Source organism: Mchenga conophoros, linkage group LG23 (assembly GCF_057382185.1).
Source record: "Mchenga conophoros isolate Kocher_MC1m ecotype Shallow Benthic linkage group LG23, M_conophoros_male_GT1.1, whole genome shotgun sequence".
Lineage (NCBI taxonomy): Eukaryota > Metazoa > Chordata > Actinopteri > Cichliformes > Cichlidae > Mchenga > Mchenga conophoros.
The window spans coordinates 46,167,736-46,195,314 of record NC_140547.1 but is presented as its reverse complement, the minus strand read 5'-3'; the positions used below and the strand labels follow the sequence as shown (position 1 = coordinate 46,195,314).

Sequence of the window (27,579 nt, the reverse complement as noted above, 5' to 3'; positions counted from 1 at the left end):
GAGGGTTGCAGCAGAAACTGACCACCTCCCTCTGGCCCGTTAGAACAGGGAAGCACAACACCAGTAGGGAGAGTCACAGTTAGGCCTTGTGAAGAGCAGAGTATTGTGGCTCCTAATTTAATCAACAAGTCTCTTCCCAGTAAATTCACAGGCGCCTGTTTTGAACAAACATAGCTGTGTAACAAAGTCTGATCTCCAACCGTTGTGGGGAGGGGCACGGTGTAAGGCAGAGTTTTAGGTTCCCCAGATATGCCCACCACTGTAATCACTGTGTCAGTAAGTCTTTCACGAGCAACATCCTTAATGGTGGAGTACGTAGCTCCAGTGTCCACTAAAAAGCTGCTTCTTCTTTTATCTACAGTTATGGACAGCATAGGGTCCGCCGTTGTCCCTTCACTGTCCTGGGCAGTCTGTGGGGTGTCCTATAGCTGGGGACCACCCTCGTAGTACTCCCACCCCATCACAGGCATCTGTGGGGCCGGGGGCACTTCAACTAAAGCACCACGAGGTCCACCTCTGTGGCCAGGATGCTGATAGGGCCCACCACGGGCTCCCCTGCCTCTTCCAGCAGCCGGGTTCAAAGGGCACGCTTTAGCCCAGTGTCCAGGTTGTCCACACCGGAAACAAACATACATCTGGGCTCCCCTACCACCTCCCATCTGACCTCTTCCCCTGAAACCACCTCTGTTTCCTCCAAATGGGGAACCTCTCTGCCCATAAGGGGCCGGGGAGTGATAAGCACCATACTGGGGGGGCTGTGGATCAGCTGGCCACGGGTTCGGATACAAATCAGGGGCAACTGGACCAGGAGGGGGAGCCGCAGCGGCCACAAGCTGCTTTTTAGGCTTGTCACCTTTTCCACCCAGGTCGTTTTTCGCTTTCTGCAGCTGAACCTTCAACAGTTGCAACTGTAAATCTTCGACGCTCTCCGCTTTATCATCAGACTTAATCTGCACTTTGTTAAGATTAAAAATCAAATGTTTCTTCCAGATTGCAAAGTCACAGTCCTGCAAATCAGGATTATCCTCCATTTTCTGGCTTACTGACTCCGGAATGCCCCTCAGCACCGCCCTTCTAAACCACATGCTCTGTGAACAAGTCCTACTGGGGTGATGACCTGTATGGTTCACCCAGTCTTCAACAGCCTGATTTAGATAATGGGTGGGATTTTGCTTTCCCTCCCATTTAAATTTCTGTAAGGTGCCTTGATTTTTGGGTGGGAATTGTTTGCGCAGGGCCGGTCCAATAAACCTCATGGCCTGCATTAGTGGCACCTCGTTCTCATGCGTGGTAGTACCCGCATTTTGTTCCAGGTCCGCTGCCTGAGATCGGGATGTGCACCTAGTTATAATAGCTCTAAAATCTCCCAGTGCGAGGTCCTGTCCAGCTGTGTATTTATCCAAACCAGCCAACCAGGCATTCCCTCCCTCCATTATGTCAGGGAGTTTGTCCACTAGGGCCTGGACATCTCCGAATGAATAAGGTTGATACACTGGTCTACGTTGCGCTTTAGTCTGGACCAGGGGAAACATGCCTGGAGGCTGAGGCACAGGGCCCTTAGATCTAGTCTGATATCCTAAACTGTGAGGGGTAGAGGGGGGTGTATTGTTAAGGTCACTGAGTTCATCATCAGTATCCTCAGTTTTTCCCCCGCCTGGTGGGGTAGCAGTGTCAGCAAAAACGTGGGCTAAACTCATCTGTGTTTCCGGATCCTGACGGCCCACCAAAGACATGGTAACTGTGACATTTGGTGAAGTGCCAGGCTCAGTTTTTGCAGTAGCGGTCAGATCTCCCTTAACAGCGACAGGAGTGCTGGCAAAGGGGTTGGACCGGGAAAGAGGGGCTGACGCAACACGATTATTCACCTGGACCACTGACCTATGTTCATTTAAGCAGCTGCGTAATGCTGCTTCTAGATCAGTTAATTGTTGTTCAGTGGGTTCCTGTCTGTTCATTCGAACCGCAAATGGTGCGCTCGCAAATGGGTCAGTTAGGCCCTCAGATCCGGTTCCAGAACAATGGGACATGGAAGAGGGGGCTCTACTACTAGCTGAGGATGTCGCCGACAGAGAGGAGCTTCCTGGGCAAAAATGCTTGGTATCTATGGGAGTTGGAGCTACGGGCGGTTCTTCTCCAATAGTCATTATTCCACCAGAGATATTAAGTACCGGATATATGCCTGCCGAGGGAGGAGTCTGGACTGAGGCAGAATAGGGAGGTGGCTGAGACCTATTTTTCTTCATGTGTGGTTTTGCAGTTTCCCATAAACACACCCAGTGATTAAATTTAGCTTTGCGGCCTGCGTGCTTATCTGCTTCCTTTCTGTGTCTCACCCCGCTTATCACACCTGCACCTGCTGCTGCTGAGTTGGCTTCTTCCTCTTTCTCTTTTGCCTGCATAGCCTTATTCTGCCAAATTATTCCCCAATTACCACTACTCCCCTCATTCTTTCCCTTTTCTTTCATTAACCTTTCAGCTGTTTTCCTCAATGACTCTTTCTGCTTTTTTGCTTCTTTAGGCTGGTGTGTGGAGTTGATGACTGTCTCAACACATGTTAATTGTTCTCCCAATGTGCTAAGAATAACACCGGGACCCCAACCATCATCATTAGTTTGTCGATCTAATTCTCCATCCATTTTACTGTCAATGGAGGAGTGTTCTTTTATTGATTTTAAAGGAGAATTTGGGCCAGCTGGGTTTCTGCCTCTGTTAGGCACTAATCAGCTGGGGCGCTGCTTTAAAGGTGAGTCAGCACTGAAATATCCCTTCAGGTGTTACCAAGCTTCTACCAAACCGGAGTCTGGCGGGTAACCTTGCCTAGAGCTTCCTGATAGGGGTGCTAGTTGGTTGTCACCTTGTTCACACGTCTCATTCACACTTCATACATTACCTGCAGTCACTCATTACCCTCCTTATGTATGTAATAAATGTGTAAAAAAATTCTATGTGTGGTGTATTATTTTAACCAAAAGAGGAACCTAGTTCCTTTAATTGTGTAATCTGTGAACACGGAGAACCAAACTGTCCTGCCCAGTGTTCCACAGCAAGCATTCAGCGTGTATTTATGTGTGTCCAATATCAAACAGAACATCAAAACATTTAAAACACTAAAATCATCGGGGTTTTAAGAAGAGATCCGTTTTCTCCTATTGATCAAAGGGACCTCTCCTTTTGGACTCCAACCAGTACTTCTCTTTTTTAAGTTTTAGAGGATCTTTTCTAATAAAGTCCTCTGGGCCTTCCTAACCCTTCTGTAGTTTAGAGAATATTACTAAAAAATATTCTCAAGGCCTTTAACCTTTTAATTTGTTTAGAAAGGCGTTACTAATAAACCCTTTCAAGGTCCCAGACCTGCTGAGGTATTTATCCGACACCGGAGAGCGACCCGTCGGCCGCAACCGTGGTCAGACCTCAGTTCACTCTTATCTTTATTCACTTATTTCTTATTCACTTATCTCTTATTCACTTGTCTGATTCTCAGCAAGCCTTAAGTAAGCCAGACAATTTTGGTTATGAATTACTAGGAGTTTGGACACTAAGTATTTTTATAATGTTCAATATAGCAGAAATAAAAGGTCTGCTTACCTTGTTTTTGTGTGCACACAGCTTTTGTCCAAACTCCGTTCACTCAGACCACGGCTGATGTCCTCCCCCCCGTTCCAGTTTGGCCTGGAGCGGATCCTGTTCCGTGACGCCAATTGAAGGATATAAAAAAAACAACAACAGCAATAGAATAATATTAAACACAAAGTGAACCGTCTTCCTTCATTAAATAGGTTCTTTTAGATGTTAAGGAGGAATTGACTTAACCAGGCTGGCGGAGAATGAAGACAACCGGACACCTGCAGCAGATGGGGAATCAGTGAACTTTTATTGAGACAGAGACAACTTCTCAAATCAGCTCACATCAAGAGATTCCTAATATTTGCTGTGAGGATGGGTATATATTCTCTAAAACTTACAGGAGGGGGTTGTGAGGAAAGTGCTGCATTAGCAGAAAAACAACTCCATAAAAGGAAAGCGGCCTTGGGTGTTCTTCGCTTGCAGATATCTTTCGCCTGCAGGATGAGGCGATCGCTTCTTATCGCTCTCAAGGCCAAAGTCGTGAGCACACATTTTTATTACACAGTTGCACAGTAACTTTAAAGCTGAACAATATTTAAAGCTGAATAATGTTTGATTCAGATTATATTTTCTTCAACACTCGGCCGTGTCTTCGTAGCGTAAACGCTGGCCGTCCTCTCAGAGCCTACCTCTATCTGCTATTCCCGAACAGAGATACGCAAGTTTCTCCGTGACTGCAGCTGCCAGTCAATTCAATTCAATTCAATTTTATTTATATAGCGCCAAATCACAACAAAAGTCGCCTCAAGGCGCTTCATAGATACAGAGAAAAACCCAACAATCATATGACCCCCTATGAGCAAGCACTTTGGCGACAGTGGGAAGGAAAAACTCCCTTTTAACAGGATGAAACCTCCGGCAGAACCAGGCTCAGGGAGGGGCGGCCATCTGCTGGTTGGGGTGAGAGAACGAAGACAGGATAAAAGACATGCTGTGGAAGAGAGACAGAGGTTAATAACAGATATGATTCAATGCAGAGAGGTCTGTTAACACATAGTGAGTGAGAAAGGTGACTGGAAAGGAAAAACTCAATGCATCATGGGAATCCCCCGGCAGCCTACATCTATTGCAGCATAACTAAGGGAGTATTCAGGGTCACCTGGTCCAGCCCTAACTATATGCTTTAGCAAAAAGGAAAGTTTTAAGCCTAATCTTAAAAGTAGAGATAGTGTCTGTCTCCCGAATCCAAACTGGAAGCTGGTTCCACAGAAGAGGGGCCTGAAAACTGAAGGCTCTGCCTCCCATTCTACTTTTAAATACTCTAGGAACAACAAGTAGGCCTGCAGAGCGAGAGCGAAGTGCTCTAATAGGGTGATATGGTACTACAAGGTCATTAAGATAAGATGGGGCCTGATTATTTAAGACCTTGTATGTGAGGAGCAGGATTTTGAATTCAATTCTGGATTTAACAGGAAGCCAATGAAGGGAAGCCAAAACAGGAGAAATCTGCTCTCTCTTTCTAGTCCCTGTCAGGACTCTTGCTGCAGCATTTTGGATTAGCTGAAGGCTTTTCAGCGAGTTTTTTGGACATCCTGATAATAATGAATTACAGTCGTCCAGCCTGGACGTAATAAATGCATGAACTAGTTTTTCAGCATCACTCTGAGTCAAAGCTGCTATGATGACGTTACACCCCATTTTAACATCACCGCTGTCGGAATTAGAATCAAACTTGGACATAAATCAGCGTGATGAGAACTATACCTCCAAAGGTCGGGTAGGCCAGAAGTAAACGGCTATGAAATGGGACGGTCTAGCCTTCAGATTAGCATCACCGCTGTCTCGATGGAGTTTAATAAACTCAGCTGTCTGCTCCTTGCTATCTAAAATATAACAGGACACTGGAGTAAACTCTCGACCATCTCACACTTCTGCTTAATCAGTTTTCTGTTTGACGTTTATTCAGCTGTGTGAAAACCACCCGGGGGATTAATAAAGTGGCTTGCAAAAGTATTCGGTCCCCTTGAACTTTTCCCCATTTTGTCACATTACAGCCACAAACACGAATCATTTTTTATTGGAATTCCAGGTGAAAGACCAACACAAAGTGGTGCACACGTGAGAAGTGGAACAAAAATCATACATTATTCCAAACATTTTGTACAAATAAATAACTGCAAAGTGGGGTGTGTGTAATTATTCAGCCCCTGAGTCAATACTTTGTAGAACCAGCTTTTGCTGCAGTTACAGCTGCCAGTCTTTTAGGGTCTGTCTCTACCAGCTTTGCACATCTACAGACTGAAATCTTTGCCCATTCTTCTTTGCAAAACAGCTCCAGCTCAGTCAGATTAGATGGGCAGCGTTTGTGAACAGCAGTTTTCAGATCTTGCCACAGATTCTCGATTGGATTTAGATCTGGACTTTGACTGGGCCAGTCTAACACATGGATATGTTTTGTTTTAAACCATTCCATTGTTGCCCTGGCTTTATGTTTAGGGTCGTTGTCCTGCTGGAAGGTGAACCTCCGCCCCAGTCTCAAGTCTTTTGCAGACTCCAAGAGGGTTTCTTCCAAGATTGCCCTGTATTTGGCTCCATCCATCTTCCCATCAACTCTGACCAGCTTCCCTGTCCCTGCTGAAGAGAAGCACCCCCAGAGCATGATGCTGCCACCACCATATTTGACAGTGGGGATGGTGTGTTCAGAGTGATGTGCAGTGTTAGTTTTCCGCCACACATAGCGTTTTGCATTTTGAACAAAAAGTTCCATTTTGGTCTCATCTGACCAGAGCAGCTTCTTCCACATGTTTGCTGTGTCCCCCACATGGCTTGTGGCAAACTGCAAACGGGACTTCTTATGGTTTTCTGTTAACAATGGCTTTCTTCTTGCCACTCTGCCATAAAGGCCAACTTTGTGCAGTGCACCACTAACAGTTGTCCTATGGACAGATTCCCCCACCTGAGCTGTAGATCTCTGCAGCTCGTCCAGAGTCACCATGGGCCTCTTGGCTGCATTTCGGATCAGCGCTCTCCTTGTTTGGCGTTGTTCGATTACACACAGGTGCACTCTATTTAGTCATTAGCACTCATCAGGCAACGTCTATGGGCAACTGACTGCACTCAGACCAAAGGGGGCTGAATAATTACACACACCCCACTTTGCAGTTATTTATTTGTAAAAAATGTTTGGAGTCATGTATGATTCTCGTTCCACTTCTCACGTGTACACCACTTTGTGTTGGTCTTTCACCTGGAATTCCAATAAAATTGATTCATGTTTGTGGCAAAATGTGACAAAATGTGGGAAAGTTCAAGGGGGCCGAATACTTTTGCAAGCCACTGTAAAAGTTTATTTTGTCTAATCTAATCTAATAACTTTAATCTCAGCCAAACTGATTTACGTCAAAAGTCAAACAATAACATTTTTAGCTTGTCTAAGTCACTTATATATTACGTTTAACCTGAGTAGCGAAAGACCGCGGTGATCTGAACATGATGTGCTGGGAGTTTGCTGTTCTCGGCGGCTCTACTGACCCTCGAGCTCTCGGCTAGCTATCGAGCTGGTGGGTAACAGACGTCTCAGAAACGTCGGAGCACTTTTGCAAATATGCGATATCTTGATAAACTGAGCAGATATTTAAAGTTTACACAGCTACATTCTCGCCTGAAAATATGTTAAAAGTTTATTTTGTGACCCACAAAGAGTAATTAGAGTAATATGAAAAACTTAGTAGCGACCGCCATTGCCGGAAAGTGGAATTGGCTGGGCCACGCTATGAATTCTGGGATATGGTGGGCCACGAAGGACACACCCGACCCATCCTTTAAATTCGGGGAAAAGGAGGATGCATTGGTCGGCTGCATTCGGAGGAGTCTATGAATTTGGACAGCCTTCATCGTGTCGCTGTGAAGTAATCGGTCTACAAATGCGTCCTCAGGAGGATGCAGCCCATGAATTTGGACACCCCCTATGTTTACTACTGCATAGACACATTGAATTTCCAACACAAGGAAACTACACTTTGGACAATGTTTTCACCACCCAGAGAGGAGATTACAAATCCCCCCACCCACTTTGGTGCCTCTGATCACATCACTGTTATGCTAATGCCAGCATACAGGCCCCTGGTCAAAGTCACTAAACCAGTTCGTAAGCAGGTACGTGTGTGGCCAGAAGGACCTGCAATACTGCTTTTCCACCACAGACTGGGAGATCCTTAAACAGGCCGCCACACATGACAACACCACAGACCTGCAGGAATATACAGAAAATGTCATTGGCTACATCTCAAAAGGCATCGATGAGGTCATAGAGACCACTGTCCGGGCCAATCAGAAACCATGGCTCACAGGTGAGGTCTACATGCTCCTGAGGGTGAGAAATGCAGCCTTGAAAGCTGGGGATGAGGTGAGCCTAACAACATCAAGGGCAAACCTGTCATGTGCATCAGAGAGGTGGAAATGCAGTGCTCCAGGAGGATTTTGCAAAGCTTCAGTGACAGCAGAGACACTCAGAGGCTGTGGCAAGGAATACAGACCATCACAGACTACAAGCCCACTCCTCAGACCGCTGTCGGGTCCACCACATTACCGTAAGAGCTAAGTGAAATTTTCTCTCACTTTGAGACACAGAACGACACCCCAGCACAGAAGACTCCACCCCCCCTAAACGATCGGGTGGTGACACTATCCCCAGACAATGTGTGGAGATCCCTTGCCAGGATCAACACACGCAAAGCCCCAGGTCCTGACAACATGCTTGTCAGGACCTGCTGCCATCAGGGAGGAGACTGCGGGCCAGAACCAGGAGACTGAGAGACAGCTTCATCCAGGCTGTCAGGATGCTGAATTCACTCCCTGCTCTCACACACCAACTCCAGACCTGCATTCATCTTTTCCCTCTGAACCCCCCAAACATACAAACCCTGAGACACTACCATTACCCTTTCACTGACTGCCCCACTCCACCATTTGACCCTTAGAACTGAAGACGCTTCTCTCATAAGAGGTGAAACATCTTCAAGGAAACTTAAAGAAGTCCAGACACTTTTCTTTCCAAGCTCCTTACACTACGGTGACCTGGATGTCTGAGAACCTTCACAGACTGATTTTACAAGAACAACTTGTGTCAAAAATCCCTAGCAGTGCCTCTCTGTCACACACACAAATCACTACAGTTACAAATTTAATAACTTAAAAAACCTCAGAAAAACAGAACTGAGCAAAACAAACAAACAAACAAACCAGAGACCAGGTAAGAACATTGTTGAGGTTTAAATTTATAATCTTAAATACTTATATGCTGATTATATTGCTTTATAAGAAAGGCCCAACTCTGAGTACACTCTGTGCCGACAGGACTGACAGGAAATTACATGGTTTTTCCGGCGAAAAGTGAAAGTAAGCAGAGTGTTTGATCGAAACGTAAAGTGTGTGTGACGTCTATATAAATGACTAGGCTTCCTGTTTTGTGCTTCAGACCTCCATATCCGGATATGTAAAATAAAGATCATTTTTATAGTAAAAAGACCACTTTTGAGCCGTGTCTTTTTGGCCGTAAAGAATACCAAAAGAACCAGAATTTAATAACATTAAAAGCAAACAATAAATGAGCAAAGTAGTGCATGGTAAATATAGATGACAAATACAAAGTGCAATATAGAAACACTGGGTAAAAAGAAATGAACAATTAAAAAGGAGGATAAAAGATGTGAGCAGTAGTTAAACAGTAGAAATAAATATATAATAAACAAACAAAAATAGATAATAAATGAAAGCCAGGTCTGAAAGGTGAGTTTGGCTTTAAAAGCATGAAAACACACTGCTGTCTTCAGGAAGGCTGCTCCAGTAACAGAAAGTCATCTACATGTGGGTTTAGTTCTGACTTTAGGGACAAGTAAAAAAAATAAAATAAAATAAAAACATCTGTCCAGACAACCTGACAGTCAAAAATATAAACTCAGGAACTTAAAAGGGAAATTGTGCTGACTTTGAACGTCCGCATCAAGATAAACTTACAGATTTAAGAGTCAAAAAGTGTCAAAAAGTCTGTATCCTTACCTGAGAGTTTCAAGTTTACAGTCAGGACTCTTTAGTCCAACACACAGCAAATCCAATTCTGAATCCTGCAGGTAGTTCGAGCTCAGGTCCAGCTCTCTCAGATGATTGGATGGGGAGCTGAGAATTTCAGACAAAGCTTCAAAGCTTCTTTTTGAGAGTTTACAATAACTCAGCCTGAGGAAGAATAACAATGGAGACATATTCTTTTATTCATCTAGCATTATTAAACATATTTGTTCATAGATTCACTTACAGCACTTTCTTGGATGCTTTGACCACTGGCAGCAGCTTCAACAATGCCTTCTCTGAACGGGAGTATTTCACCAGGTCGAACTCATCCAGATCTGATGACAGTAAGATGAAGACCAGAGCCGACCACTGAGCAGGAGACAGTTGATCTGTGGAGAGACGTCCTGATCTCAGGGACTGTTGGATCTCCTCCACTAGAGAACGATCATCCAGTTCATTCAGACAGTGGAACAGGTTGATGCTTTTCTCTGCAGACAGTTTCCCACTGAGCTTCTTCTTGATGTACTGGACTGTTTCCTGATTGGTCTGTGAGCTACTTCCTGTCTGTGTCAGCATGCATAGAAGATCCTGATTGGTCTGCAGTGAAAGACCCAGGAGGAAGCGGAGGAACAAGTCCAGGTGTCCATTTGGACTCTCTAAGGCTTTGTCCACAGCACTCTGGTAGAAGTCTTTTACAGTAAGTGTTTTCTGGAAGATTTTAAAGCGAGGAGATTGTTTCTTAAGCAGGTTGACTCCAGAGTTGATGAAGGTCAGATAGACATGAAGAGCAGCAAAGAACTCCTGAATGCTCAGATGGACGAAACAGTAAACAACGTTGTTGAACATGTGACACTCATCAGCTTTAAAGATCTGTGTGAACACTCCTGAGTACACTGAGGCTGCTCTGATATCGATGCCACACTCTGTCAGGTCTGATTTATAGAAGATCAGGTTTCCTTTCTGCAGCTGATCAAAGGCCAGTTTTCCCAGAGACTCAATGATCTTCCTGCATGAATCTGTCTCAGCTCCTCCATCATACTTGATGTCCTTCGTTTTTAGGTGAAATAGCACAAGGCGTAGGTAGAGCTCTGTGAGAGTCTTAGGCAGATCTTTGCTCTCTTTGTTCTTCATGACAAACTCCAGAACTGTAGCAGTGATCCAGCAGAAGACTGGGATGTGGCACATGATGTGGAGGCTTCGTGATGTCTTGATGTGGGAGATGATGCTGCTGGCCTGCTCCGAATCTCCGAATCTCTTCCTGAAGTACTCCTCCTTCTGTGGGTCAGTGAACCCTCTGACCTCTGTCACCACGCCAACACAGTCAGGAGGGATCTGATTGGCTGCTGCAGGTCGTGTGGTTATCCAGAGGCGAGCAGAGGGAAGCAGTTTCCCCCTGATGAGGTTTATCAGCAGCACATCCACTGAGGTGGACTTTCTAGGGTCAGTCAGGATTGCAGTTTTGTGGAAGTCCAGAGGAGGTCGACACTCATCCAGACCATCAAAGATGAACACAACCTGGAAGTCTTCAAAGATGTAGATTCCTGCTTTTTTGGTTTCAGTAAAGAAGTGATGAACAAGTTCCACCAAGCTGAACTTGTCCTCCTTCAGCAGATTCAGCTCTCTGAAAGTGAATGGAAACATGAACTGGATGTCCTGGTTGGCTTTGTCTTCAGCCCAGTCCAGAGTGAACTTCTGTGTTAGGACTGTTTTCCCAATGCCAGCCACTCCCATTGTCAGCACTGTTCTGATTGGTTTATCTCTTCCAGGTGGGAGTTTAAAGATGTCTTCTTGTCTGATGGTTGTTTCTGGTCTGTCTGGTTTCCTGGATGCTGTTTCAATCTGTCTGACCTCATGTTCATCATTGACCTCTGCAGTCCCTCCCCCTGTGATGTAGAGCTCTGTGTAGATCTGACTCAGGAGGGTCGGGTTTTCTGTTGTAGAAATCCCCTCGAGCACACACTGGAACTTCTGCTTCAGGTCTGACTTGAGTTTGAGCTGACACTCAGTGAGAATCTCTGCATGAATAAACAGCAAATGACACAAATGAGAAAACTGCATTCTGGTTACTGTGGTTATGTGTTCAGTTCACTGGACTCTTGGTGTCATGATCCGAGTGAGTCTGAGTAACTTTCCACAGCATCAGCTCTCCTCGCCTGGGTGGAGCCCTCCTCACTCCTCCGTGCTCCTCACCTGTTGCCAATTACTCCGGCAGTATTTATGAGCAGCACTCACAATGAACCTTCTCCAGATTGTGTGCTTAGCACAGTCAGTTCTCTGCCTCACATTTTGTCTTGTGCTCCTCAGCTTGTTTCGCGTAACCCTCTTTTCCTGTTCCCTAGTCGGCACCTGGATACATCTTCCAACTCTCGCCATAAGTCACGCCTCAGGATTCTGGCCTGCCACTGCTGGGAAAACTCACTCTTGCAAACTGCCATCCTCACCTGCCTGCCTCCATGTGCACCCACATCTCACTCTGTACCCAGATTTAATTCATCTCCTCCTCCAGCTGATCTCCACCTGCAGCCACGTAACACCTCTTAGTTTTTAAATCTTGGACTCATTCACTACACTGTGGACCACTCTGATTATTATCTCCTTTGTTCCAGTGAAACCTGGATAGTTTCTATTCGCCCGTTTCTGCCCCTGTTGTTCCTTTGACCTGCCTCAGCTTATGTTCTGGCCTCAGCTCTGCACTTCTCATAATACCTCGCTTGCTGTTGAATTTAGCCGTGATTCAGCTTTCTCCGTCAAGAAATCTAGTAAAATACATTTCTGTTAAAAGTCACTCAGCCTCCGTTTTTTGGTTCTGTGCTTGACTCCATTCCTTTTCATGAGCCATTGAGCCCTGACACTTGGGTTATAACTGAGGGCAGGTTTTATAGAGACACATTTGATTTAATTGTGTTTATTTATACAGCACCAAATCAATACTAGCAACATTTCACATATTACATAAACAACACTATGGAGCCAGTGATGAATAAATATGTAGAATAAATGAAAGAATTTCAAGTATAAAAGTTTTTTTTTATTAATTCCTCCAAATAACAACAACAGTCACCCCAATGTGCTTTATATTGTAAGATAAAGAACCTACAATAATACAACAGAAAAAACCCCAACTATCTTTTTGGGTCCTGAAAACTGAAGGCTCTGCCTCCCATTCTACTTTTAAATACTCTGTGAACAACAAGTAGGCCTGCAGAGCGAGAGCGAAGTGCTCTAATAGGGGGATATGGTACTACAAGGTCATTAAGATAAGATGGGGCCTGATTATTTAAGACCTTGTATGTGAGGAGCAGGATTTTGAATTCAATTCTGGATTTAACAGGAAGTCGATACAGGAGAAATCTGCTCTCTCTTTCTAGTCCCTGTCAGGACTCTTGCTGCAGCATTTTGGATTAACTGAAGCCTTTTCAGCGAGTTTTTAGGACTTGCTGATAATAATGAATTACAGTCGTCCAGCCTTGACGTAATAAATGCATAAACTTGTCACGGCTGGGGCAGCAGTCGTGCGGTGGAGTTAAATGAGGACCCAAGTTGCAGACAGTGGTGGAGATGCGAGTGAGGTTTTATTTACAGTGAACAAACCAAGGTGAGGGCAGAACTAAACATAAACCTAAACTGGAAAAACTACAGTGGCTTGCAAAAGTATTCGGCCCCCTTGAACTTTTCCACATTTTGTCACATTACAGCCACAAACATGAATCAATGTTAGTGGAATTCCAGGTGAAAGACCAACACAAAGTGGTGCACACGTGAGAAGTGGAACGAAAATCATACATCATTCCAAACATTTTGTACAAATAAATAACTGCAAAGTGGGGTGTGCGTAATTATTCAGCCCCCTGAGTCAATACTTTGTAGAACCAGCTTTTGCTGCAGTTACAGCTGCCAGTCTTTTAGGGTCTGTCTCTACCAGCTTTGCACATCTACAGACTGAAATTCTTGCCCATTCTTCTTTGCAAAACAGCTCCAGCTCAGGCAGATTAGATGGGCAGCGTTTGTGAACAGCAGTTTTCAGATCTTGCCACAGATTCTGGATTGGATTTAGATCTGGACTTTGACTGGGCCGTTCTAACACATGGACATGTTTTGTTTTAAACCATTCCATTGTTGCCCTGGCTTTATGTTCAGGGTCGTTGTCCTGCTGGAAGGTGAACCTCCGCCCCAGTCTCAAGTCTTTTGCAGACTCCAAGAGGTTTTCTTCCTAGATTGCCCTGTATTTGGCTCCATCCATCTTCCCATCAACTCTGACCAGCTTCCCTGTCCCTGCTGAAGAGAAGCACCCCCAGAGCATGATGCTGCCACCACCATATTTGACAGTGGGGATGGTGTGTTCAGAGTGATGTGCAGTGTTAGTTTTCCACCACACATAGCGTTTTGCATTTTGAACAATAAGTTCCATTTTGGTCTCATCTGACCAGAGCAGCTTCTTCCACATGTTTGCTGTGTCCCCCACATGGCTTGTGGCAAACTGCAAACGGGACTTCTTATGGTTTTCTGTTAACAATGGCTTTCTTCTTGCCACTCTTCCATAAAGGCCAACTTTGTGCAGTGCACGACTAATAATTGTCCTATGGACAGATTCCCCCACCTGAGCTGTAGATCTCTGCAGCTCGTCCAGAGTCACCATGGGCCTCTTGGCTGCATTTCGGATCAGCACTCTCCTTGTTCGGCCTTGTTCGATTACACACAGGTGCACTCTATTTAGTCATTAGCACTCATCAGGCAACGTCTATGTGCAACTGACTGCACTCAGACCAAAGGGGGCTGAATAATTACGCACACCCCACTTTGCAGTTATTTATTTGTAAAAAATGTTTGGAGTCATGTATGATTCTCATTCCACTTCTCACGTGTACACCGCTTTGTGTTGGTCTTTCACCTGGAATTCAAATAAAACTGATTCATGTTTGTGGCTGTAATGTGACAAAATGTGGAAAAGTTCAAGGGGGCCGAATACTTTTGCCACTGTAACAGACAAACCTGAAAACATAAGGACAGCGGGGAATACACAGAGATGACACAAAGAAGGCTGGATAGAGAGACGAGTAGTAACACTGATTAACACAGTAATGCAGACGACACAACGAGGAACACAGGCAGACACATACTATAAATACACACAAGGTAATGAGGGAATGACACACAGGAGGGGAGCACAGCTGATCCTAATTCACAAGACGAGACACAAACCTTCAAAGTAAAACAGGAAACAGACTGTTTTACAACACAAACTCGGGGACACGAACAGAACACAGAGGAAAGACACAGGTAGAGATCAACCTAAGAACTAATACAAAATCAGAATTAACACAAAGTACACAAGGTGATACCAAAAATGAAACAAAACGCTGAACGACCCAGGACCATGACAGAACTAGTTTTTCAGCGTCACTCTGAGACAGGATATTTCTAACTTTAGAGATGTTGCACAAATGGAAGAAAGCAGTCTTGCATATTTGTTTAATATGTGCGTTGAAGGACATGTCCTGGTCAAAAATGACTCCAAGGTTCCTCACAGCGTTACTGGAGGCCAAGGTAATGCCATCCAGAGTAAGAATCTGCTTAGATACCATATTTCTAAGATTTTCAGGGCCGAGTACAATAACCTCAGTTTGATCTGAATTAAGAAGCAGAAAGTTAGCGGCCATCCAGGTCTTTATGTCTTTAAGACGTTCCTGCAGTTTAATTGGTGTGTTATCTGACTTCATGGACAGATAGAGCTGGGTGTCATCTGCATAGCAGTGTAAATGTATGCTATGTCTTCTAATGATGCTGCCTAAGGGAAGCTTGGTAACGGGAGCGTTGCCAGCAGAAGGCTGAAGTGGAATCTCCCAGAAAGCTGCAGAAGAAAAAACATGAGCTGAAATGGTGGATTTCAGTCAAATAAGGAGAACTGTGGCTTTCCTCCAACCTTTGACCAATCACCTTAGTGTCCTGTTTATCAACCATAATAAAAAGCATTTACTGTGTGGGCATTTTTTTGTTTGGGTCTCCAAACAGCAGAAAGAAATGGCAGCCATTTTTTTTAACTTTACCTTCAACTGGTAAATAGATTTAAGAGAAAGCACTTTGATCATATTTGTGACGTGTCCCAAACTGTTGTTGTCGCCTCATTTATGTTGATAAAACAGCTCTAAAACCAATCTGACAATATAAATCTGTAAAATGGGCAGAAAACCTGCTGCTGGTCCCATTTTAATCAAACCAACCCAAAGAGCAGATATTCATGTGTACACAGGAGGTTATTTGTGCAGATGCATAAAACACAAACTGTTGGCTTTCTGCAGTCTCTCACTCCTGAAAGTGTTGGCAAGTGTTTTGGATTTATTATTTATATAGATTTTAATGGCACCTGTGTAATGTTAACTAAGGTTTTTATTGTTTATGTATTTTTTGTTTAGTCATTCCCTGACTTACCTGTGGGTTCTGGGATGGTTTTATTTAAATTCTCCAACAGATCATTCTTGTTTATCCTCCCCAAAAGATTTTTAGCAACTTCAAAAGTGTTGATAGAGTAGGTATCAAACATCAGATCCACTATGTCCGTCCTCTCTGCATTCTCCAGTTCACTCACTGGGATTGCTGGTAAACCTTCTACAGACCCATTCTTCAGATGCCACTTAAATTCTTCAAAGTCATCACGTCCCAAATCCTTCAAAGTCCCCAGAAGGATTTCTTTAGGTGTCGTCATCTTTTACCCTGTAAGGACCCGATAAACAAAGACTGTAACAACAGCTGGAGAGGTAATTGTCTGATTTATCAGAATTTAACTTGATTCTAACAGCAGTTCATCACAATAAATTTCTAAGGCTCAGAATGCAACAAAATTGCACATGAAGAAGCACATAGAGAAGTATCCAAGTAACACTTTGCTACAATATAAAACAAACTATTATAAATAAAGAAAATATATAAACTAAATATATACACTACCCGTCAAACGTTTTAGAACAGCCCAATTTTTCCAGTGTTTTTGTCACGGTTTGCGAGCCGTGTGTAAATTATTAAAGGACCCTTTATGTAGGCAGCTCAGATGCAAGTGAGTTTATTCATCACATGGTGATACAAACAGAAATGGCGAAGGTGAGCATGGAAACTAAGCAAAAACCTAAACTGGGAAAACTAACAGTACACGAATATGAAGAATTACACGAAGGGAAGACGAAAACACGGAACACAAGGGGTGGGAGCAAAGCACCACAACACATCACTATATAGTAGTGATGGGTCCAGCAACACTGATGCACCGACGCTTGTATCAAGCTCACAGAGCGAAACCTGTATCGGTGCGTGTGTCGCTTTAAGAAAAAGTCACGTGATCGATACAGCTGCTGTATCGCTCATTACCAACGCGCTAAACTGTGTTTAAAAGGTACCGCATCTGCATCTGTCAATGGGATGAGTCGCCACCAAAAAACCCCCAAAAAACCAAAATTACTCTCGCAAAGATAAAAAAAAAAAAAAAAAAAACATCTCTCCATAACAAAATTGAGCTTGAAAGAAAAAAAAAATGTTTCTGCTGTGTGGGATCATTTTGATCTTTTAACTGCAAATAAGGGAATAGTTTGTCTGTCTTTGTTTCAGTGTAATCTATCAGAATAGGAAAAACAGCAATGTGACTTGCAGTGTAAATTATTTATTTTCTATTCTGCTGAGCTTTGTTACACAATCAAAAGCACCTCCTCAGTGTTCAGGCATTACAGAACCAAACATGAAAATGAGGAGACAAACACACCGAGAATGAACACAGGTCGGCCTATATTGACACTGAACTGCTTTATCATCATTTTTTAATTAACATGCGTTTTATTATTTTGAAATCAAGCACCTAGGAAGTCTGTTCTGGACCATGCAGTCCTGAGTTTTATTATAACGGACTGCCAACCCCTTAGTATTGTGGAGAGTGTCGGAGAGAAACATTCCAAGATCAGAGGATCCTTTAACGTACTGGGGGAACAGGAAGACATCTTATCTGAACCTTTTCCACCTGGCTTTACAGTTTTTGTGTACCCCAGCTTCATCTGTGCCTCTGAATTTTCCAAAGCTGGGGAAATGCACCTTAGAACACACATGCATCAACACTACAATGAGCGGGCGGAGGGAGGTTTTGGAGTCTTCTCACACCCCCGTTCTCTGCGACAGGCACGTGCAGAGGGGGGGGGGGGGGGGGCTAGAGGGGCTTGAGCACCCGCCCCTTTCCTGATGGGTGCCCAAGGTGCCCTTTTGTTGAGGCAACTTTTAAAAAAAAAAAAGTATTATTTTTTTTTAATGTGTGCGTGCGTGCGGTAAGAGAAACACAAGTTAACTCAGAGACACAGACTGATGCGACAAACCCAGTAAGTAGGTGTACAGCGTACACTGTAGTGTGTAGCACCCAGGAGTATTAGCTTATTACGTACACGTTGGTAAGTTGTCTTGTGGCAATTTGACGAACTGAAACAAACGAGCGTGCTGTGTGTGCAACAGCGTGACAAACATTACCTGTCCTTTTATTAACTGCACAAGTAGTGCTGGTCATAGCTGCTGGCTACCTGTGTAAGGCTGTCATGGGTCTGTAGCTCTGTCACCGTTTTAGTGAACATATTTAGTTTTAAAGTAAGTTACAGAGCATTTCCTGCCCTTCTGGGGGGATTATATTTCACTAAAAAACGATCTAATATACATGTCCACATAATTATGCATTATTATAATTATAATATATTAAAAACACGCTGTATTTTAAAGAACATACATTAAGATGCAGATTATATTAGATTTATATTTTAAATAAGACAAAATTTGGATTTTACAGCAGTAAAATGATTGTATCTCTATACATGTAATAAGCTTTGCCCTGCACAGAGTGGATAGTGAAACAAATGGAATCATCATAAATACATTATTTCATATTTATTACTTCCCCCTCCTCATTGCTTTATTATTGTAGCTCTAGTAATAAATAATAATGTAAGGATTCTGGATCAGCACCATGATGCCCATAGTATATACAGTATTCTGAAGAAGGTCTAAAATGTCAGTGTGTTGCACCAAAATATTTAAGTAATTATCAGTTTTAGTTCTTAGAGTGTACCTCAAAGCACACTGTGTTCTGTTGATCTTATGTGCTGCACAATAATGTTTAATATTTAGTATTTACTGTTATATTACTATATATCATTGTGATGTTGTTTATTGTATTGCTCTCGTTTTCTTCTGCTTGTTTTCTTTTTTCTTTCTCAACAGGTGATCCAGGTGATTGATGTATGTGTGTGTGTATATATATATATATATATATATATATATATTTTTTTTTTTTTTTTGTCTGCTTATTTAGTTGGTTTTTGTTTTTTTGCCCTTTATCCCTGTCCCAGGACACAGCTGGGAGTGATTGACAAGATGAGACAGAGGAAACGCAAACTAAACACACTGACATGAGACACGGACCTTCACCACAAAGCAGTAAATACATAGACTGAGGCTACGTCCACACGTACACGGGTATTTTTGAGAACGGAGATTTTCCGTTTTTGTTTTCAAAAATAATCCCGTCCACACGTAAAGGCAGAAATGAAGGAAAACACTGCTAGGAACATGCCAAAGCAACAGGTGGAGATATATTCCTAACCGTGCAGAAATGCTGGCCAATCAGAAGTCTAGAAGCCTCGGTGGGAAAAAGTAAACAAAGCTGGGGCATAGAAGGAGAACCAAGTCGTATGTGTGGAGGGACAGTAACTGTGTGTATATGTAATCATTTAAACACTGCAGAAAGTACAATTAACACTAATAGTATAATAATAGTACCTGAATTGTACGGAGCCCCTCTGATGACATGGTCCAAAAATAAATAAATTGTGGCCACAAAATACCCTCGAAATACTATTTTCGAGAGCACGAAATGGGTATAACGTGGCAACGAATTACGCATTTGTGGCAACATCATATTGATACAATTCCTGGACAGCTGCGTAGAGACACAAGCATGAGAGTAGGCTAAACCTATACACCGTGGACAGAGACGGTATGAGTGAGTTTTATTTTAGGCTGGGAATGAGCTACAATGCATTTTGAAAAGCCTGCAATGCAAGGAACCATTATTACGGAGAGACATTTAAACAGGATACTGAGAGCCCAGTTGCTTTACAGGGCCTGGACGCCGGGATAGATTTTATTGTCAACCAACTGCAAGGGCCTGGGAAGGATCACGGTTATTGGTCAAGTGTTTCGTGCCCACAAATTAGCATTTCGTGCGCACGAAGTAGTATTTTGTGGCCACAATTGATTTATTTTTTGGACCATGTCATCAGAGGGGCTCCGAAGAATTGGGATACAGCCTCTGAGATAGAAAGTGTGCGACCGTGAACTCGACTCTCTTTATGACGCATACACACACAGACACACACACAGACACTTGTTTTCAGATTTTAGTGAGGACACCAAAAAGCCTCAAAAATATCCTCAAACTCGTGAGGACGGCCATTTTGTGGGACTCTATTAGCCCACATAGTAGCATACCAACTCTTTGTCCTCACAAACATGTCTAAACAGGTACACACACACACACAGACACACACACAAACAGGTTTGTCAGGTTCCTCGGCTCGTTCTCTGCGTTCAGTCCATTGAAGGTGATTATTGAGCCAATCACAGCTACAGAGCTCACTGTGACTCTTCTTCTCTCTACAGTCACACAAACAAACACACTCAGAGACTCTGACAGCAAAACTACAACAATGTGGTGTTAACACTCACCCTGCCTCAGCTCCACCGTCCTCCTGCTGCTCTGACGGAGGCTCAGCTGTTTCTCTTCCTGTTCCCACCTGCTCGGGTGGATCCTCCCCTCTGCAGTTACAGGAAATCAGGTGTGTGTGTCTCTTGTTGAGACTGGTTCTTCCTGCTCTCTATCATCACATTGGGTGTTTCCAAATTCAGGGAGAGGATGCTTCGAATGCCACATTTGTAGGAAATTGTATCACATGGACGCGACGAAGGCTGTTCAAATTTGAAGTCTTCCAAATGCGTCCTTCATTTCCCTGAATTTGAAGGATGGGTCAGGTGTGTCCTTTGTGGCCCAACATATCCCAGGATTCATTGCGGGCCATACAGGAGATATTTTTCTGATAATGATAGTGATCGAAGTGGGAGTTAATGCAGGAGACGAACACTTTCAAATGTAAGTATATGAAAATCTGGTGGTGCAAAAGTTTTTATAGCGGGTGTGTTGTTAGGCTCTGGGCATCTGCATAGACATGTTCTTTTTTTGAGAATGTGAGGACAAACTTGAAAGAGAGACACTGTGAGAGTGGACACATCCACACTGCTGCTGCATCTGTGCTCACCACGATGGCCTCCTTCAGAGAGATGGAGGACTCACTCTGTCTTCTGGCTGATGTAAGTGTTCAGCTTTGAACAGCTGTCGTTCCAGCTGCTTTTAACTTTGTAGTTTCACATTTGTACAGACTTTATATTTTTTATAGACGTGTCATAAACCAGTCCTTAAATCATTTTCATTATCACAGATACAGTCTACACTCTGCATCATGAGCTGGTCAATATCGCAAAAGTTGTAATTCGTTTCATGTTTCATGTAAACTGCTCTGAGGTCACAGTGACACCAGCAGATGTAGTTACAGCCTCTCTGTCCCCACCATCCCGGCCCACGTAGACCGCAAAGGCCGGGTCCTCCGAAGGATGTGTAACATATGTGTTAAATACTTGTGAATTTCACCCAAAACACTTTCTTTTTTTGGATTAAATATGTCATTTTTGCATCTCACTCTCCTACCTGTGTGATCTGAGTCTGTGTGCGTTCATGTGCATGTGTGCGCTGCGTGGTGACGTAGGCGCGTGCATGTGTGCCCCGGTCACAGCTCCTTTCAGCATGGCCGGAGGTAAGTCACTGCCACGTTGCTCTCAGCTAATTAAAGTTTGCTCGGATCCCAAGCTGCAGTGTGAATACAGCCGAACCGCCGCGTTTTTGTTTGTCATTAAGAGACTCATTCGGGATAAGTTTTGTGGAGGGCGGAGTTCACTAATATACACTTATAATGAGTTTTAGTCGAGAACGCAGATAAAATGCTAGCATGCTAAGTTAGCCTGATCGCTAGCGGCTTGAGAGCGTACTCGCGGCAGTCTCGCTTTTTTTAACAGCATGCACTCTTTTTTCCTTCGTCAGGAGAGGTGTACTGGCAGTCGCATGACACACACAGATCGAACGCATATTTCTGTGTTGCAGGTATGGAGATGTTCTTATGTTTTGGAGATGCAGTCTTACATTTATTGTTCTTATAAGTTGTTTTGATGTTTTTTCAGTGGCATATTATTTATTTTGTGCTTTTTGTTTTTGAGAGCTTAAGTTAATGTTTTAAAACAATTTGTTGTATTTGATTCATTACATTAATGTACATTAATGAAGCTGCAGGCACAGCTCCTTTCAGCATGGCCGGAGGAGAGGTGTACTGGCAGTCGCATGACACACACAGATCGAACGCATATTTCTGTGTTGCAGATGTGCAGTAAAGAGCCAAAGACCCAGTACTGTCTCCTGCCTCTTACTTTCACGCCAGAACACAACGCAGAACAACAGGCGTAACGCATGAACGGGTTACATTGGTGCCGTGACCCTTTGGATTCATCAAGCATCGACGTCATCTCGATCACCGTGGGGAGCTCTTCACAATTGCCCTCGTTCCAAGTTGGTTGCTTTTCCTAACTTGTGTGGGACTTTTTGAATGAGCTTGGACATTTAATCTGCTCAATTCTCATCCTGAATAACATTAAGTGTTAGTTAAGAATACTGTGTTTGCTTTTGTACAGTTGCACTATTTGGAATCTTGTTTCTTGTGATTGTGTTTTATTCATCATTATGGAGTCAGCATCTGGTTCAGAGGCAACTGGTGTTCCTGATGGGGAGGTTTCCTCTAATGTTGGTATGGGGCGAGGGTGGTTTCTTGGGGATGGGGTTCAGACACCTAAAGTTGGTGTGTCATTTGCTCCCAAGTTTTGTTCCACTCGTCTCCAGGTTCCCCCCTGTGACATTCAGACCCCGCAGACAGCTGGCAGTGCTGAGTTGAGTACACTCATCTCAGATTTGGCCAATCAGATTGGTCAGTCCATTGTAGCCCAGCTGCAAGGTGATAAGGGGACCAGTATGCCTACTGAAAGCTCTAAGGCTGAGCAGGGACCCCCTGAGCTAAATTTGTCTGGGGTGAAACTTGTCTTGCAATCAGACGTCAAGGAGCCACCAGTTTTCAGGGGTGATGGCAGTGATAAATTTTCCATTCATGAATGGGTTGAAATGATGGAAATGTACTTTGTAAAACGCAACACACCAACAGATCAGCGATCACGTGACATATTGGCTAGGTTGATGGGGAAGGCTAAGGATGTAGTGAGGGTCACCCTACGTCACAACCCCTCACTTGACCATGTCCAGGTTCCTGAATTGATATTTGACATTCTGAAACAGCACTTTAGTGTATTGACTTACTCTTCTATGCCTATGGCTGACTTCTATAACACCAAACCATTACAACATGAGGGAGTGATGGAATATTGGATAAGGCTAAACAATGCTATTGACGTTGCTGACGAGTGCTTGCGTAGGCAGGGGCGTAATGTTGAGGATCCAGGGCGTGAGGTCTCGATGATGTTCATCAAGTATTGCCCTGACCCCATCCTCTTGAACAGGCTCAGCATCAAAGCAGCTGAGGAGTGGACAACCACTGAGGTTCAAGAACGCATTGATAGCTTCCAGCGTGAACTCAGGGCACGCAGTCAGGGCAGTTTCCACACCTCACAGAGGAGAGAGGTTAGCCACAACTGCTCTATTGTGCCTCAAGAAGCGATGGCATCACAGCCTGGGCAGGCCAGTGTCGCCTTGCAGTCTCAGCCTACAGCACCAGCCTCAAACCTTGCTTGTCAGCTTTCGCCCACAGCAGCTTGCTTCACTCCTGTTCTAGCTGATGTTTCGACAACCTGTCCTTCTGGGACGTCAGTGTCTTCTTGTCCGGTGCCTACTCCTACTCCTCAGTTCCAACAGTCACCAACGTACACTGTGTCCACTCAATCTAGTCAGCAGTCAGTTGGTTGCGAGCTTGGTTCGACTAACACCCAAGCTTTTGATGTGACTGGCATGCGCGCTCTGATCAGCCTCTTGGATCGCGTGATTGCATGTCAGAATGTGCAGACTACAGTCCCTGCATCTGCACCTTCGCAGCGTTTTACCCGCGGGCCCTTTCTTAAGAAGAGTTGTCAGGTCTGTGGCAACACTGGTCATTCCACTCACATGCACTGCAGGAGAGAGAATCTCTGTCTTGCATGCTTTGCTCCTGGTCATTGGAAAAAGGACTGTCACAGTCGTCGTGAGGGACGGGAGGCCGGGGCTGTCGCGAGGCAGGGTTGGCCTTCGGAAAACTGAATCACCCACACTTGGAGAGGGGCAGTGTGGGGGATGAACCTAATACCCTCAATCATGATGAATCGGATCTCGAAATTCTTTATGTCAACACCTGTTCAACAATGCCAGAGGGATACCGTGTCGTGGTTCAGGGACCAGCAGTAGTGCCTACATTTAGTGAATTGTTCTACACCCAAGTTGCAGTGAATGACAAGGTTAACTTGAGGGGCATGATGGATTCCGGGTCTATGGCTTGCACTATGAGTGAAGAGGCCGAGAAGTCACTTAGAGAGGCTGGGGCTCTTGTGAGTGGACCGCAGTCGGCCGAACGTATTGTGCTGGTTGGCTGTGGTGGGAAGCAGACCCACCCAAAGTGCGTTTATGACTTGACACTTACTGTCCACGGTGTGAAATGCATTGTACCAGTTTTGGTAGTGTCGGGCCAGCATGATGAGCTCATCATTGGCTCCAATGTTCTCAAGTACCTGATGCGAGTTATGAAACATTCTGATGACTATTGGAAGCTTGTGTCTGTGGGAAGCAAGCACTCGCTTCTTGACTATGAGCACTTCTTGGACATGATGTCGTGCACCACCAGATGGAGGGGTGAGGAGGTTCCTGACAAAATTGGCACTGTGAAACTGCCTCGTGCTGTGACACTACTCCCACGGTGTGAGCATTTGGTATGGGGCAGGCTGCCCAGCAATGTGCCAGTCTCTCCAGGCAGCACGATCATCGTGGAACCTTGCACCTCTGGGTCTGGGCCGAGAGACGTTCTTGTTGGCCGGGTGATCACATCCATGTGGGGTGATCGGTGGGTGCCATTGAAGATGACCAATCTCTCCTCAAAACCACTAACCTTGAAACGCAACCCGAGGGTTGCTGTCGTTTCATCTTGCCTTGCGGTGGAGGACCTTGATTTCCAGCAGGACTCCTGCAAGATGGCGAGTATGGCCCAGGTACCAGTCAGTGGGCCAGCTGCTACTGAGGCCAACTTGAATGACAGGTTGTGCTCCCTAGGTTTGGGTGATCTTGACATTGACTCATGCCATGCCAGCTTACAATCAAAGAGAGAGCTTGTTGAGCTAATTGAGCAGTATGAGGACATCTTCTCTAGACACCCGCTTGACTGTGGCGAAGCTAAACGCTTTGTACATCGGATCCACCTGACTGATGAACGCCCATTCCGTATGCCTTACAGAAGAGTACCCCCTGCTCATTACCAACAACTAAGGCAGGTACTCACTGACATGGAGGAGAAAGGGATTATTCGCAAATCCATCAGCGAGTATGCATCCCCCCTCGTCATGGTCTGGAAAAAGGATGGTGGATTGCGGATTTGTACGGACTTCAGGTGGTTGAATGCGCGGACTCTTAAGGATGCGCACCCACTCCCTCACCAAGCGGATTGCCTTGGGGGCAATGCCTTCTTCAGCACGATGGACTTAACCTCTGGGTTTTACAACATTCCAATGTGTGAGGAGGATAAGAAGTACACCGCTTTCACAACGCCTGTTGGCCTCTACGAATACAACCGGATGCCACAAGGGCTCTGCAATAGCCCAGCTTCATTTATGCGCATGATGCTGAACATCTTTGGTGACCTCAACTTCACCAGTCTGCTCTGCTACTTGGATGACCTCCTGGTCTTTGCTCCCACTGAAGAGGAAGCCCTGTGCCGGCTCCGAGCTGTTTTTCAAAGGTTGAGAGACAACAATCTCAAGTTGAGTCCAAAGAAGTGTCATCTGCTGCGGAAGTCAGTCAGGTTTCTTGGTCATGTCATCGACCAGACCGGAGTGGCTGTGGACCCAGCTAAGGTGGAAGTGATTTCCAAGATGCCAAAGGAGGCTCTAATGGAGAAGGATGGTTGCACTCCTTCTGTGAAAAGGATTAAGTCCTTTTTAGGAATGGTCTTTTTCTATCAGTGCTTCATTCCTGGTTGCTCAGCCATTGCCAAGCCTCTGTTTGCTCTGACGGCTGGTCAGAAGAGGAAGGGACGGACTAGTCACGCTGGGAGGGGTGCTGGCATGTTCAGGAAGTTGACTGCTGCAGATTGGAGCCCTGCATGTGACAAGGCCTTTCATAAACTGAAGGACGACCTCCTTAACTGTGCCGTGTTGGCTCACCCTGACTTTTCACGACCGTTCATTTTGTCTGTGGATGCTTCTCTGGATGGACTGGGAGCGGTTTTATCACAATTGCCTATCGACGGGGATAAGGCACGCCCTATTGCTTTCGCGAGCAAAGCGCTAAGCAGGTCACAGCAGAGATACCCAGCCCATCGCCTTGAGTTCATGGCCCTGAAGTGGAGCATCTCTGAAAAGTTCAGCCACTGGTTGAAGGGGCACAAGTTCACAGTGTGGACTGACAACAACCCGCTCGTTCATGTATTGACCAAACCCAAGCTGGACGCTTATGAACAAAGGTGGGTGGCCAAGCTGTCATCCTACAACTTTGATTTGAGGTACATCCCAGGTCGAAAGAATGTTGTAGCAGATGCACTTAGTCGTGACCCCTTCACCTATTCTATTGGTGGGCGCTTGCTTCAGGAGCCCTACGAGCACTTGGTGCGGAATGCAGAAGGTGCGGCGGCTCATGAGGTGCAGGACGCTTTCAGGTTTGGTGTCCAAAATATTCAGGTTGCCCAACAACCTGTTCCAGCTCTGACCTCAGAAGATTCCTACAGTTCGTCGGAAGTCACGGCTACCTTGGTTCACCATGATTACTGGGAAACCGCTGCGGAGAATAGAGCTGCCTCCCTTCTCCACCTTGTTCAGCAGTTGCAACCAGTTGGCAATGATGTACTGCCATCACTTACCTTACATGAGCTGGAGGACCACCAACTTCAAGATCCCATCATCTCCGCTGTCCTGCCACTCGTAGCCCGCAGGAGGCGCCCTTCCAGGCGTGAGAGACATGATATGGATTCCAGGGCACTGGCCCTATTGAAGCACTGGGAGAGGCTCAAGGTTCGGGATGGCATTCTCTACAGGGAGACGAGAGACCCTGTGAGCAAAACAAAGAGACTCCAGTTGGTGTTGCCAGTGAATTTACGGGTGCAGGCCTTGAAAGGTGTCCACGATTTGGCAGGGCACCAGGGTCAAGTTCGCACCCTCCACCTAGCAAGGCAACGTTTTTTCTGGCCCAATATGGAGAGGGATGTGAAGGAGCATGTTTGGTGCTGTGGAAGGTGCATACTTGCCAAGACTCCAGAGCCTGCAGCACGAGCCCCATTAGAGAGCATTAAGACCTCTGCTCCCATGGAGCTCATCTGCATTGACTTTTGGTCAGCAGAGGACAAAAAGAAGCGCTCTGTTGATGTGCTTGTGGCAACTGACCACTTCACGAAAATGGCCTTTGCTTTCCCGTGCAAGAATCAGACTGCCAAGCAGGTTGCCAGAAAGTTATGGGACTGTGTTTTTTGTGTGTATGGTTTCCCTGAGCGTATTCACTCAGACCAAGGTCCCAGCTTTGAGAGTGAATTATTTTCTGAGCTTCTGCAGATTTCGGGCGTTGCCAAGTCTCACACTACGGCTTATCACCCTATGGGCAATGGGGGCACGGAG

At 45.0% G+C, this 27,579-nt stretch overlaps 2 protein-coding genes across 2 annotated transcripts; both read right to left on the bottom strand.

Annotated features, from left to right (window-relative positions):
* Positions 1-422: 422 nt before the first annotated feature.
* Positions 423-4,191, bottom strand: LOC146548147 (uncharacterized). The gene is made up of 2 exons (XM_085263953.1): positions 3,811-4,191; positions 423-3,681 (listed from the first exon to the last, which is right to left on the bottom strand). Exon 2 carries the CDS (start codon positions 2,634-2,636, stop codon positions 423-425), a length of 2,214 nt encoding a protein of 737 aa, XP_085120079.1. The 5' UTR covers positions 2,637-3,681; positions 3,811-4,191.
* A 5,679-nt stretch (positions 4,192-9,870) lies between these two features.
* Positions 9,871-16,330, bottom strand: LOC146548146 (NLR family CARD domain-containing protein 3-like). The gene is made up of 2 exons (XM_085265813.1): positions 16,057-16,330; positions 9,871-11,645 (listed from the first exon to the last, which is right to left on the bottom strand). Exons 1-2 carry the CDS (start codon positions 16,328-16,330, stop codon positions 9,871-9,873), a joined length of 2,049 nt encoding a protein of 682 aa, XP_085121939.1.
* Positions 16,331-27,579: the final 11,249 nt, after the last annotated feature.

Coding starts and splice junctions, on each gene's coding strand:
- LOC146548147 (XM_085263953.1), bottom strand. CDS start 2,636: ATGGATGGAGAATTAGATCGACAAACTAATGATGATGGTTGGGGTCCC.
- LOC146548146 (XM_085265813.1), bottom strand. CDS start 16,330: ATGACGACACCTAAAGAAATCCTTCTGGGGACTTTGAAGGATTTGGGA. Junction 11,646..16,056: donor AACCATCCCAGAACCCACAG/GTAAGTCAGGGA, acceptor TTATTCATGCAG/AGATTCTCACTGAGTGTCAG.